At 35.3% G+C, this 13,215-nt stretch overlaps 1 protein-coding gene across 1 annotated transcript in view; it reads right to left on the bottom strand.

The window, feature by feature from the left end:
* Positions 1-13,215, bottom strand: part of SYNE1 (spectrin repeat containing, nuclear envelope 1) — a 243,482-nt gene that overhangs the window by 171,705 nt on the left and 58,562 nt on the right. The window contains exons 31-39 of the mRNA XM_010000000.1: positions 10,431-10,581; positions 6,971-7,198; positions 6,368-6,466; positions 4,478-4,665; positions 4,244-4,367; positions 2,608-2,774; positions 1,635-1,788; positions 716-1,344; positions 59-238 (exon numbers count right to left, since the gene is read on the bottom strand). Of these exons, the coding sequence (XP_009998302.1) occupies positions 59-238; positions 716-1,344; positions 1,635-1,788; positions 2,608-2,774; positions 4,244-4,367; positions 4,478-4,665; positions 6,368-6,466; positions 6,971-7,198; positions 10,431-10,581 (1,920 nt within the window). The remainder of the gene's footprint in view (positions 1-58; positions 239-715; positions 1,345-1,634; positions 1,789-2,607; positions 2,775-4,243; positions 4,368-4,477; positions 4,666-6,367; positions 6,467-6,970; positions 7,199-10,430; positions 10,582-13,215) is intronic.

The raw sequence follows: 13,215 nt of genomic DNA, 5'->3' as shown, positions 1-13,215 counted from the left end.
TCTTTCCCTCACTAAAATGAACTTCTCCTTTCTGACCTTAAGTCTAAGATTTACTTACTTTTCATGAATAGCCTTCTTGGTGTCCTTCCATAGAGATTCTAAGCAGTTTATATCTTTGTCAATATCAGGAGCAACTGTAATATCTTTTTGGGCTATTTGTTTTGCTTTGTCCATGAGCCACTGGAGTTTGTGCTGGTAAGAATTCAATTCTTCATCTAACTGGTTAAAGATCCTCAATCTGCAAGTTAAAAGGTGGGTTTCAAATTTACTTCAACAGTAAATTTCCTCTGAACAGTGGTTTGGAAAGAAATATTTAGATTAATACTTTATTATAGTAAGTGTTTTCAGTTCCTTCAATACATTTACAATCTTCAATCTAGGAGTAGAGATAGGTATGTCATATGGGATTTCTAATAGCTGTTTGGAACTTGGATAGATTCGAACATAATACATTTCTCAGACAAAGACTTTCTTGACTGTTTTTTCAATATAAAAGATTAACAGGACTTGCAAAGTGTTCTGCTCATGTTCTCCCTTCATCCAAACAGCTCACTTAGGAAATTTAATTAAGCAGATATGTGGACTACTACTGTGCCTGGCAAGAAATAAGGTACCCAGGCAGAAAACTGATACATGCCCCCAGTGCATCCTAAAAAACCTAGAGACTGCAAGCAAATGAAGAAGTGACAAACTCAAGCATTAATATTGTTTTTACCTTTGCTGGAGGGCTTGCAGTGTTGTCTCCTTCAGGCCCTCCTTGTCAGCCTTTTCTTCAATATCTTCGATACTCTTCAGTAGTTGGTCTTTATGTTCCATGAAAGATCTTTGCAAAGCTTCAAGAGCTTCTGCCTCACTCTGTTTGGTTCCCAGCAGGTTTTGAACTGTCTCCAGTTCCAAGCACAGGTTATCCACCACAGCCCTACAGGAGGTTCTCTGCTCAGAAATGCCGTGTCTTAGATGATACTGGGCCTTAGTAAGGGAACCATCCAAACTGATGGCAACAGATTCCAGCTTGTTAAGATCTTGAACAACATTATCAAGTTTCTTCTCCAGTAATTCAGATCTAGCTTTATCCATATTTCCTGTTTTCTCCACTGTCTGCCTCAGCTGGTGGAGCACTCCTGATGTAGCACTATGGAGCTCCAGGAATACCCGCAGCTGATCCAGAGCCTCTTGTCTTTGGCAAGTTATTTGATTTGCCTCCTGGAAGATCTGAAAACAATCTTCAGTCTTTCCCTGCAATGTCTGCTGGTCTTCTGGGCAGCTGAAAGAACACAATTTATCTACATGTTCCTTCAGACTTTGTAACTGCTGTTTCTTATTTTCAACTTCCATTAAGTGGTTCTATGGAAAGAAAGAACATAAAGCTGGGTTTCTTCTTCCAATAAAAAGTTTAGGAAACATTTTAGTACTAAACTTACAATCAAAAGAAGTGCTACTGAGGGGTTTCCAGTAAGAACAGGTCTGTGTTACAGTTTTGCTTTAAACTGGTCAAATAGCAGAAATCTGTATGTGACTGCAACAGCACATCAGTTTTAAAACAAATAAATGACGTCATGCTCAGTTTAGATTAATATTTAACTGAATGCACCATACAATTTGTCTGTCTTCAATATTTACATTCAGAAGTTTACCTTATTGTGAGATTCAGCTAGTTGTTGATCAGCTGTGTTTATCTCTGAAGTGGCTTGTAGTTCAGCAAGAAACTTCTTAATCCAGTCTGAAAACCTGAGCAGGAGCTCATCAAACTGCCTATGCTCAGCAACAAGAGACTGAAGGAAGTTGATCCTATAGGATGTCAGATGTAAATATAAAAGCATTTGATATAAATTAATGAATTGCCGTAATCAAAACCACAGATGACTGGACAGCATTAAAATAAATGCCAGGTGGAAGGAAAAAAGGAAATATTAATTTATATTTCAAATGTGATGACTGCCATGTTGATTTCTTAACTGGGGAATAACATAACACTTGAAAGCAACAGTAAGGTTCTTTTCTGTTTTCACTGTTTTATTCATATCAGCTGTTAGGAGTGTCCCAAATAGTCAGGGCACATTCTTCAACTTTTCTTCATGGAGGTAATCCCAGCAAAGAGAATGATATTGATGGAAGCTAAACTTCAATTTTTAGACATAGCAATTCCAGTTGCCCTGTCATCTGGAACACTGCCTGTGAGGTAACAGTGTTATGAATTTAGTCAAGGAGTGAGAAGCTATAAGCTTCTAAACCTTGACCTTGAAAAAGGCCTTGTTATTTCCTTCCCATTTCCCTTAGAAATTTTTTGCATAATTTTCAATATGAAATGTTATGTAGGAGATCATTATATTGTAAAACAGTCATACTGAGAAAGTGCCAAGAAGATATAATTGACCAGAGTCTATTAGTTAAGCTCCTTTAAAAATACTAAAATATGTAGGTTTGTCATCAAAACAATTGAATTCTAAATATACAATAACATACAGTTTCAAAAAAGGAGGCAGTGTTCCTGAGCCTAACATGAACCAGCATGTAATACTGTACAAAATTATATTTCAGCATGGGGATTCCTTGTCTGGATATTGGTTACTCTCATTTAACATGTAAAAAACATTCTGAAGCACAAACCTTTTATCAAGAGTTGGTGGTAAAGCTTTCCACTTCTTATCCAGATCTTCAAATTTTTCTTTTATTGCATTCACACACTGTTTGGAAGCTGTTGGGAATAGTGACTCATTTAACTGTAACAGGCTCGCATGGACTGAAGCATGGGACTTAATATCTGCTTGCAAATCCTGAGAAAGCAATGCAATACACAGAGTTTAATTAAATATGGCATCATATTATGAAAAATAACAAAAAAACCCACAAATTCAGGTGGAGATTTCCAGTACATCACTTTGAGATAAGTGAATGAGGACAGTCAAATCCTTGAATAGACCCTGAGGCCTATTAGGACAAGCAGGTATTCTACACCTCGATTTCCTACAGCTAAATCTTCAAATATAATTCAGTAAGAATTCATCAAAGTTGTTTTTTTTTCCTGTCCGTTAGCACAAAGTGTGGCCTTTCCACACAGCTCTACTATATGATGAAAGTGGATAAAATAAAACTTAAGTTTTGCAACTTATTTTGTGTGCAGCAATAGAACTGTGAGGTAATGCCACAAATTGGCCCAGACAAAAGACCAAAACCGGAAATAATATTTTTCTTCTTTTCAGTAATATTTAAAACAATTATAGACTCACTGACTTCACAGAGACTGTAAAAGATGCTTTATTTGGCCAACTGCTTCACATTAATCTAAAAAAAATTGGCAAAAATTCCAAGAGAAGGCATACTTAAGGACACAATGAAAATCCTTTTTTTAAGAAGATCAGAACTCAGACTTTCATTTTGAATTCAAAACCTTTGAGCATTTTGTCATCTGAGCAACTTTCCTGACATGCAAAAAAAGGAAAGTCATGTTGTCTAACAAAATAATTTATCTAGAGAAAGGATCCTGCAGCAAGCAGACTAACATCCTTCCTTTAGAGACAATAGGATATGTCAGGGCATTACTTTTGTTGAGCAGGCAAACTTGCAAAAAACATTCTCCCTGTAATTTTCTTGTCTTTGATAAGTAACAACAGTGATAACGTAATACCTCCCTATGACATTTCCAAAGCCTAGAATCAAGTGACTTGTCAGAGTAGACCTGAGTAAGTCCATCCTTTAAAAGACAGGAAAAAAACTGGAAGTGTAGAGGGAAAACCTTTCAGCGATGCTTTATTTGGCCAACTGCTTCACATTAATCTAAAAAAAATTGGCAAAAATTCCAAGAGAAGGCATACTTAAGGACACAATGAAAATCCTTTTTTTAAGAAGATCAGAACTCAGACTTTCATTTTGAATTCAAAACCTTTGAGCATTTTGTCATCTGAGCAACTTTCCTGACATGCAAAAAAACGAAAGTCATGTTGTCTAACAAAATAATTTATCTAGAGAAAGGATCCTGCAGCAAGCAGACTAACATCCTTCCTTTAGAGACAATAGGATATGTCAGGGCATTACTTTTGTTGAGCAGGCAAACTTGCAAAAAACATTCTCCCTGTAATTTTCTTGTCTTTGATAAGTAACAACAGTGATAACGTAATACCTCCCTATGACATTTCCAAAGCCTAGAATCAAGTGACTTGTCAGAGTAGACCTGAGTAAGTCCATCCTTTAAAAGACAGGAAAAAAACTGGAAGTGTAGAGGGAAAACCTTTCAGTTGAAAAGTACCTGCAGTGACTGCAGTTCACCTTCCAGTTTAACTCTGTCAACAGAAACATACTGCTCTGAAGGCCTAGCTGTAGCTTCACAGCCCTCCAACCAGGTCACGAAGGCAGACAGCTCCTTCTCCTGCCTAAGAAAACCAAAATGTAGAGTTACCAACACAAGCCATCCCCTTAGTCTCACACACAGACCACATGAAGGTCTTTGTGTCCATTATAAAAGAAGTGAAAGTTTACTCACTTCTGCCACTTAGCCAGAAGAGTCTCTAATACAGTCTGTTTCTCTTTAGCATTTTCTAGCACCTTTTCATATTTCTGCTGTAATGCTGTAACCTCCTGAGCAGCTTTTTCTTTGTTGGCCACCTTTCGAGCACAGGCTGAGAGAGAGGCCAGAGTGTTGCTCAGTTTTTCCACAGTATGGCAAAGGTCCTAATGAACAGGTAAAAGAAACAGAAGTCACATACATAAACAACAGAGAGAGGGTAACAGTGGTGGGAAAAATTCTGTACCTCTACTCAAATTCTAAAGCAATACATTCACCAGATCATGAAGACACTGCATAACTTATTTACTCAGACCTCCTATCCTAGATGCACACATCCCAAGCGTATTGATCAACTAGCTTGTAGTGGGGAAAGACTTCCCAAAGAACAGGATTAAAGAAAAAAACACTCAGCAACAATTGGGTCAGATCTTCTGAATGGACATGCAACGCAGCATCATCATGCCGGACAAGGCTCCAAATTCCTTAAAATCTCTCTAAGAGTTGCTCCATTTTATACAAATACATGAAATAGAAAAGCTCCCTGAAATATGTGAGGACTGCCAGACTCACAGCCCTTGTCATAACATGGGGAAGGTAGGGAACAGTTACTGTGAACTTCTGTCAGCATTAGCTAAGTCTTTTTCATAGAAATGGCACCTGATGTTGACCAGATGCTCCAATGTTGCCTTTTCTAGATAGCTGGGAAACTTTTTCATAGGAAAATGATTGAAATGTAGTACAACAACAATTGCACAAAATTAAGCAGATTTAAGAACACTGAAGTTCTAACTCTCAGGTGTGCAATAATAACAACAGTAGTAATGGTTTTAATTACAGCCATGAAAGAAATAATATATAGGAGGGAATGTGAGTTGTACAGCAACAAGCTGCTGATGTTTAAACTCAATAATACAAAATAATTTCACACTAAGGCATTGTATTATGATCTTGCAAACAGAAAAAAAGTTTACAGTAGCATACGCAGCATATTCATAATGTTTAAAAGCCAGTAACAATGATGATTACATGTGCTGTCTGGTTAAATTCTCTATATGCAAATGATTTTTCCTCAACAAGTATGAAGCTTTTTTTGAAGCAGACAGGCCAGGTCTTCCTTGCATACAGTCTCTGAAAGTAACTACCACTAAGTTCAAAAGAAACTGTATTATGTATTATGTAATATGTATTTTACTGCAAGAACAATAGGACTAAATTTTTTTACAATATTTTCTTAGCATGGAAGATGATTATTATTGTGAGAAGAACACGTCAGAAGCTTATAGACATGGACAAAAATGCTACACCAAATTCTCTGACATTTGGCATTTTTTGAAGTTTGAATACCAAACCAATGTTTATTTTCCTTTTTTAAAGGACTGAACCAAATGTCCAGACATCCACGGATCTCTGGCATCAACAGTACAATTCTCTTGGTTAAAACTGCGTTGAAATGTCAGACAGAAATGTCTGTCCAGTGTCTGTATTGTCCAAGAAAAACTAGTTCCAAGGAGATTTAAAAAATAAAAATAAAAAATCACAGTTCTCTATACCGAGACCCAGCTTTCTTGAAAATCTTTGAAGACAAATGTGTAACAGATATATCATACTTTTAGGCTTTTCTTAAACTAGAGTAGGAAAAATATTTCCAAGCCTGCCTGAAAGTGTGAGAAAAAATAAGCTGAGGAAATCTGCTGCAGCCTTCCCTGGGCCTCCCACCCTGACAGGCAGCCTTTGCTTCCTCCTGCCTCCACCCTGGGTGGTGTGGCATCAGGCAACCTCTGGTATGGAGGTTATTTGCATTGCTGTGAGGAGGCCAGTGTGGTACCATTTCCCTGGAATCGGTGGCAGGAATTGTCAGATGCTCACCGTGCAATCCTGAAGGGCTGCGTATGTTGATGCTGCTGAAGAGCATGTTGTGACAGGCTCAGCTAGCTTAGTTTCAAATTCAGTCACTGTGTGCTGCACCTGTGAAGAAAAGGCAAATCAGAGAGTCTAAAACCAGCAGAAAACAAATAAATGATGCTTTAAATAACATCTATCAGATGCTTAGCACTGGAGAATACTATATCCTAAGCTTTTGTAATGCTGAGTGCCTTTTGAAGTTAAAAGATGCTAACTGTGCTCAGCTCTTTGTGACTGGAACAATAATTTCATTATTTTCCTTATGACCTACTAACAATTACAAGATGAAGTTACAGTGTTTATAAGAAATATGGATATGGTTTATAAGTGCAATATTCAGGAGAATCACTTAGGTTTCTAAGATAACGTAGTTTTTTTGAGCATGTCTTCCTAAACCTGCCTTTTAAGCTATTGAAAGCACAAATTTGTCCTGCAATTACCTTAAAAATCTGCTCATACATTCTAGTCCATCCTATTATATTATGAATTTTATATTCAATTTTGAAGAAAATAAAGAGTAATTCTATAAATTTCTGCAAACATTCAGTAAGTTTTTTCATTGTCTACCTGCTTAAAACTTTCTTCATATTTTTGCTGTGCTGAGGCATTCCCTGTGATAGTTCCTTCCAGTCTCTGTGCATGATCTCTTAGCTCTTCCCAATACCTTTTGACCTGAGTCAGTTTGGCTTTAATATGTGCACGTTCTCCAGAGGTAACAAACTGAGAAAAAGATTCAGCCTCCTCTTCTAGTTTCGATATTCCAGTCATTTTACCATCTATTTCTTTATTAATAACCTAAAATGTAAAGTCATAGTAAATAAAGAAGTACAGTAAGGTTTTAAAAATCAGAATATTCTTTTCTATTTCCTACTTTTACCCAAACTACTAATATTCTTCATTAAAAAAAGTAAATAAGAGGAGAGTTCATTAACCACTTGAAATAACTACTTATAAAAGTCTTTAGTATGCCCCATAATTTCCCTTTTTTCTTATTGAATCAAGCACAGGAAAAGGTTTAAAACCAGTCTGCTGTAAAAGCAGTGTCTATGAAGAGGATTTAGAATTTCCTGAGGTACATATTTTTATAAGCAGATAGGATGGTTCATATTTTAGCATCTCTTACTTCACAGCAAAATAATACATAATTATGTTAAAGATTCAAAATAAATACAATATTAAAAAGGAAGTGTATAACTGAAAACAAAATTGTTAAAGAGCTGAATCTTAAACAGTTGATTACTTGTGTTTAATAATTTTTCAGACAACTACAAAATAAAATATACTATGATTTGAAAATCAATAGAGATGGTTTTTCATTAATGTAAAATTGTATAATATAATGAAGAACAAATTAAAATAGGTTATAAGGTAGGGTGAGTGTGCCCTAAAGCAGAGAATTAAATGAAGAACCATACTACAGTATACATAGGAAACCATGAAATGAGTGATAACGGCCTTTGGTACTTTTCAGCTGTCTTCTGTGCCAATTAGTAAATGCTTAAAGAAAAACTAGCACCAGCTTTATACTTAATCATGACAGAAACTGCATTCTATTTTTTGCACTTATTTTTATTGCAAATTAGAAACAAACAGGAAAGCTACAACATCCAAAACAGAAACTTATGGTGTTTCATATTCAGTGGCTAAGCATTGGTGACCTTGGAAATAAGATTTTTTTCACAACAGATTTCTTTTAATTTCTGCTTATGTAGCATGCCCTTGGAGCTCTTCTCAAAAGCAGTGAAAGCCACCCACTGTGTGGGGACTGAAAGAGCCAAGAGCACTCTTTAAACTTGAAATAGGCAATAGCATTCTCAGATACAAAAATGTCTGTATGTCTGTATATCAACCAAAAACTTTACAGAAAATGCACTCTCAAAAGCATAGAAAGTGCCCACCTTCTGCCATAAGTGTGACAAAAATATGGCATCTTACTTGCCCTTATTAAGGTCAGGATTGGCTTACTGCATCATCCAGAGCCTAGAATTAGCAGGGTAACAGTAGAGACAAAAAAAAATGTGGTGATGTAAGCATTTATAGTGTCTCTTTATGCAATATATTCTGAATTAATTCAGATTATAAAATACCTTTTTTGCATGAAAATACGGTGCTGAGGAGACATACTGTTTTTTTGGCCCAGTGACTGAAATTATCTAACAATGCAGCAGATAAAAATGAGGCAGTGCTTTTTTACTCCCACGCTATTCCGTTAAATTCACTCAGTTACATAAAAGAAGGTGGATAATTGAGGCCTTCAAACTCTCAGTAAGTCTGCCACCAATGGTAACTACTTGTGATATCTGTCATTTTGTTCACCAGGATTTCTGGAGAAATGCGTAGGTGAAAATCTGGCTCTGCTGAAGTCATCATCAGGGTTTTGCAAGCAAAGTCATCAAAGGCGGAATATTACCAATACGTATGATAATTGCATTTAGCTGATCCTAGGTTTTTTATGTGGTCAGCCAAAGATATCAGGGAACACATCATTTAATTTTTATTTTTTTGTGTCTTTGTCTCATATTGCAATGATCCTTACTAATACGTTGTACTAAAAATTATGAACTAAGTATGCTGATTGGGGTCATGACACAGTAACTGATCAGGAAACTCACAACACAAAAAAATCCTTAATAAACAGGCACAAAGCAATGCTGCTGAAGAAGACCTCCAGGTATGCCCACATATTGAGGGTTAGATGACTCATTTCATGTATCCCAGTTCATAAAGCTGGTTTGTCCATCTGAGTTACAATTATGGACTCTAAGCTTTATCTGGAGGATTTTCTCTGCTCTCTGTTCACTCAGGCATTTATAAAAATTATCTGTCAGCAATTTTCTCTCTGTCCTGGTGTTTAAATAAAGAAGGCTTAAGTTGGCATTTTCAAAAACTTGCAATGAAGTGCAAAAATTACTGTTTATCTGTTTATACAGTAAGAAACAGCCTTTCTGGGAAACTGGCTTGATATGCTTCCTTTCTGTCTTAAACATTTGAATAATTTCTAGTAACTAATGTAAAGCATGGCTACATGACAGTGTATGCCAGTCAAATAAATGGAAACATATTCTTTCACAAGGAAACTGGTTTTGAATTGCTGTGGCAAACAACCAAGAATTCAAGCATTGTTTTATTCTTCAATAATGAAATAAAGAGATTTTATTTATCTGCTGTATGTAAAATTGTGGTCAAACTAAGAACAGGAAAATCTGTTGATAAACTGGTTTTGCTACACAAAACAAGTGCCTTAAGGGATCCCTTGGAACTTAAATGTCAATCTGGTCCATGACTGCAAGCAGCTGCACACCTGTGTGCTCTTTGAAGAGTAAATAGGTCACAGAATAAAGAAAATGGCAGCGTGCACTGCACACTGAAAAACTCTGCCCCCTTAGAAACAGTCAGTTTCAGAGATGGTACGTGTTTTTTTCTTGGAGGATATGAAGTCAGCCCTTGAAACACAATGCTTGGAGACAATATGCATCTCAGCAGTAAGAAGGTACAACACTATGTATCTACAGGAATGTAAACAGAATTTAAGGCAGTGTAAATATAATAACAATAAATAGTATGTGGGTTTGCAAGCTACCAAGAGCAATAGTTTCTTTATTATTTCAGCATAAAAGATACATAAATCAAGTTATAACTATAGCTTGCAAGATTAAAATCAAGTTCTATATCCACTAGCTGATGAATGTTTTAAAATAAAAATGCTTTATACACCTTTTATTTATGTAGCTATTTTATACACCCGTTGAGATTATTCAAAAATTAAGGAGTATAAATTAAATAATATTTTTAACCACACACACAAAAATTTCATATATGCAAGCTAAACACTAACAGAGAAGGCAGCCTGTAATAATTTTCCTTTAGTTTATGTAAAACTTTACTGCTTGGTATATTTGTTTACAAAGTGTACCACCATTACATCATGGTAGCTCTGAAACATGTAAAAAGCCCGTTCTCCCATTGGCCTCTAGCATAATGACAGAAAAATGGACTTTTAATGCTAAACATAATAAGAACTTATCACCTTGATTTGGCTGATCTGTATGTCCAAAGGAGATGATGATGTTTCCAAAGTTTCCAGTTCTTTTTCTTGTTCAGCTATCCAGATGGACAGAGCTTCAAAATTATTGCCAAAATGATCCCACTTGTTTTTCACCATTTCCATGCTTTTAATACTAAAATTAACCAAATTAATTAGAGAGAATAAACAGTTTAATATAATGAATCTACCCATGTTCTTTCTAGAATAAAAATGTAACTTATTCAAGCTACAGGAGAGTAATATTAAAAATTCCCAGTTTTAGAGGATTAAGTTGTGCACCTAAAGTCAAACCTGGTTCTCTCTTAGACTGAACTCTAAGTCAAACAATTATATTAGCCCTAGTGGGGACACAGACAATTGAAACAGAGTACAGCTTCATCAGCTGTATATCAAGAATCTCATCATAGCAGGAGAAGAATGGAAAAGAAACATGAATACTATTTCCATGAAATAATACAGAATACAGATCATATCAGAAATCTAAAAATCAAGATAAATGAGTGCAGACACTAGTACTTTAGTTGCTAGAACAAAGTTGTACAAAATAGTGTATTGTAGATGCACATATATTCGTGAGTGCTTGACTGCTTTATTAAACTTGGGTTTTTATAATAGCAATCTGACCATTTCATAGGAAGCTTGTGCTTTCTGAGGCAATTATTTCATATCAAGCCAAAGAATTGACAATATGACTTGACTACCTCAAAGTTAATAGATTTATACTCTTTGAAACATATATCATAGGTATGTTAAACCGAGACAGATTATGGCTGATTCTTGGATGTACTGGATAGCAAACAAACAAGGCACCCTCCTTTTTTGTCCCAAGTAAGAAGTCTAAGGCCCTTATAAGGCCTAAAAGCAATAATTTCCAATATACAAGTTTCTGCTGCTTTCAAGTCATTGTAAAGAAAACATTGCTAATGTAGGCCCTACACAGCTTGCAAAACATGCATTTTCCATTTCACCAAAAACATTAAGATTTCAGCAGAAAAGTCTGAATATTACAAAATTCCAAAATACATTTTCTTTTTAAATATAGCCTTAAAAAGAGTTCCATGTCACATTTTTTTTTACTTCCCCCCCTCGTTAAAGCTAAAGGAATCTTTAAGAAAAGATGTAATCTAAAAATGTAAAAATTGGCCTTTTTTTTTATAAATGAAAAAGTATTAGCAATGTCATCAGGCATTTACTGATAAGACTGTATTCAAATTCAAGTTATTTGCAGGAAGATAAAGTGCAAAAATATTTCACTCAAGTCCAGCCCAAGAAAATGCAGCTGGAAATCAGAACCAAGGGACTGAATCAGTGGCACAACAGCTGAAAAATCTTTCGCCTTTGTATCTGCCACCTTTATAGCTGTAAGAAAGCTGTAGGTTGTAAAAAATATGGCTCCAAACACACGGCACAGCTACACATGATCTCCTTTGAAAACAGATATGCTAACTTTGCTCTGTAGCTGACTGTGGAGAGCTGTTCAGACTTTCTTTCCCTTTCCTGTTCACTGGCATATAGCATGAACCATAAGTATTTGGAATACCTTAATTTTAAATTACTCGGCCAAGATTTTTATTGATGATGTGAGTTACAACATAACTCTTATACATTGATTATATCTTCTGTAGATCACTACAGAGAGTTGTATATGTTTGCATGTTGTGCAGAAGGGATTTATTTTTTTATTATCTGTCACAGGACCACAGACATTCTGTACAATCCATACATTCATCTAAAACCTATTTCATATCTACATTGAAAGGGGATATCAATGATGCCTTTAATTTAAAAATAGATAACATTATCTAAAAAGTGCATATTCATAGTTGGAAGGACGAATTTCTTGAACTGAAAAATCGTTTTAGTTTTCTCACTAATATTGGACAAATTTATGTATAAAGTGAACTATTCAGTAAGGTGGTAAAATTTGACTGCAAAGCACTGTAATACTTCATATGGGAGAAAGTGTCATGTGAAAAAATTGACCACCTACAATTAGAAAGTTATATCTGCCACAGAGGCTATCTATTCTGTTTTACAATAGTTCTTTTACATCAGGAAGAAAATGGTACCACGTTAAAGCCAGATTAGCATGACAATGGTCAATAGGGGAAAAACCCAATAACAGGCATTGCCCTTCCCTCGTATTTGGACAGAAATGGTGGTACCTGCTTAAATTTATATGTTAAATTATTCTATATAAACAACATATAATTGGCACATATCTGTGTCACATCTGTGTATTGGATCCAATATATGCAAAAATACTAATGCAATACACACTTACTAATGTAGGTGCTTACAGATAAAATGAGAATAGCTGAAGTTGAGTAACTTGAATTTCATAACAGAGTTGCCCATTTGAGAAAAAAACGAATTTTTTACAAACACAAAAAGCTAAAATATTTACAGGATTTAACAACATTTTATTGGAGTTTGAACTTTTCAATTTTTAAACTAAACTTGGCAAATTATACTCTTGTTATTTGCAGCAGCAGAAGTTGCTTTTGATATTGCCATGAATTAAAATCTGGGCATTCAGCTAAGATGAAGGCACTTCTTGACATTCCTATGGAGAAAATGGAATATTGAAAAACACAGGGAAATATAGTAAAAGTGCTGTTCTGATACCTGCTCTGACATTTTTCTACAATAGTCTAGTACCTCAAGAATTATCTAAATTATTTCTTCTTCAGAAGACCGGGGCTTGAAGATAAGTTAAAGGTTAAATGTAACTAAGTGACTTTAAAAACTACATGTTTATTTGCAC

Source organism: Chaetura pelagica, unplaced genomic scaffold (genome assembly GCF_000747805.2).
Source record: "Chaetura pelagica isolate M959 unplaced genomic scaffold, ChaPel_1.0 scaffold135, whole genome shotgun sequence".
NCBI classification, from domain to species: Eukaryota; Metazoa; Chordata; class Aves; order Apodiformes; family Apodidae; genus Chaetura; species Chaetura pelagica.
This window is presented reverse-complemented; position numbering and strand designations above follow the sequence as displayed.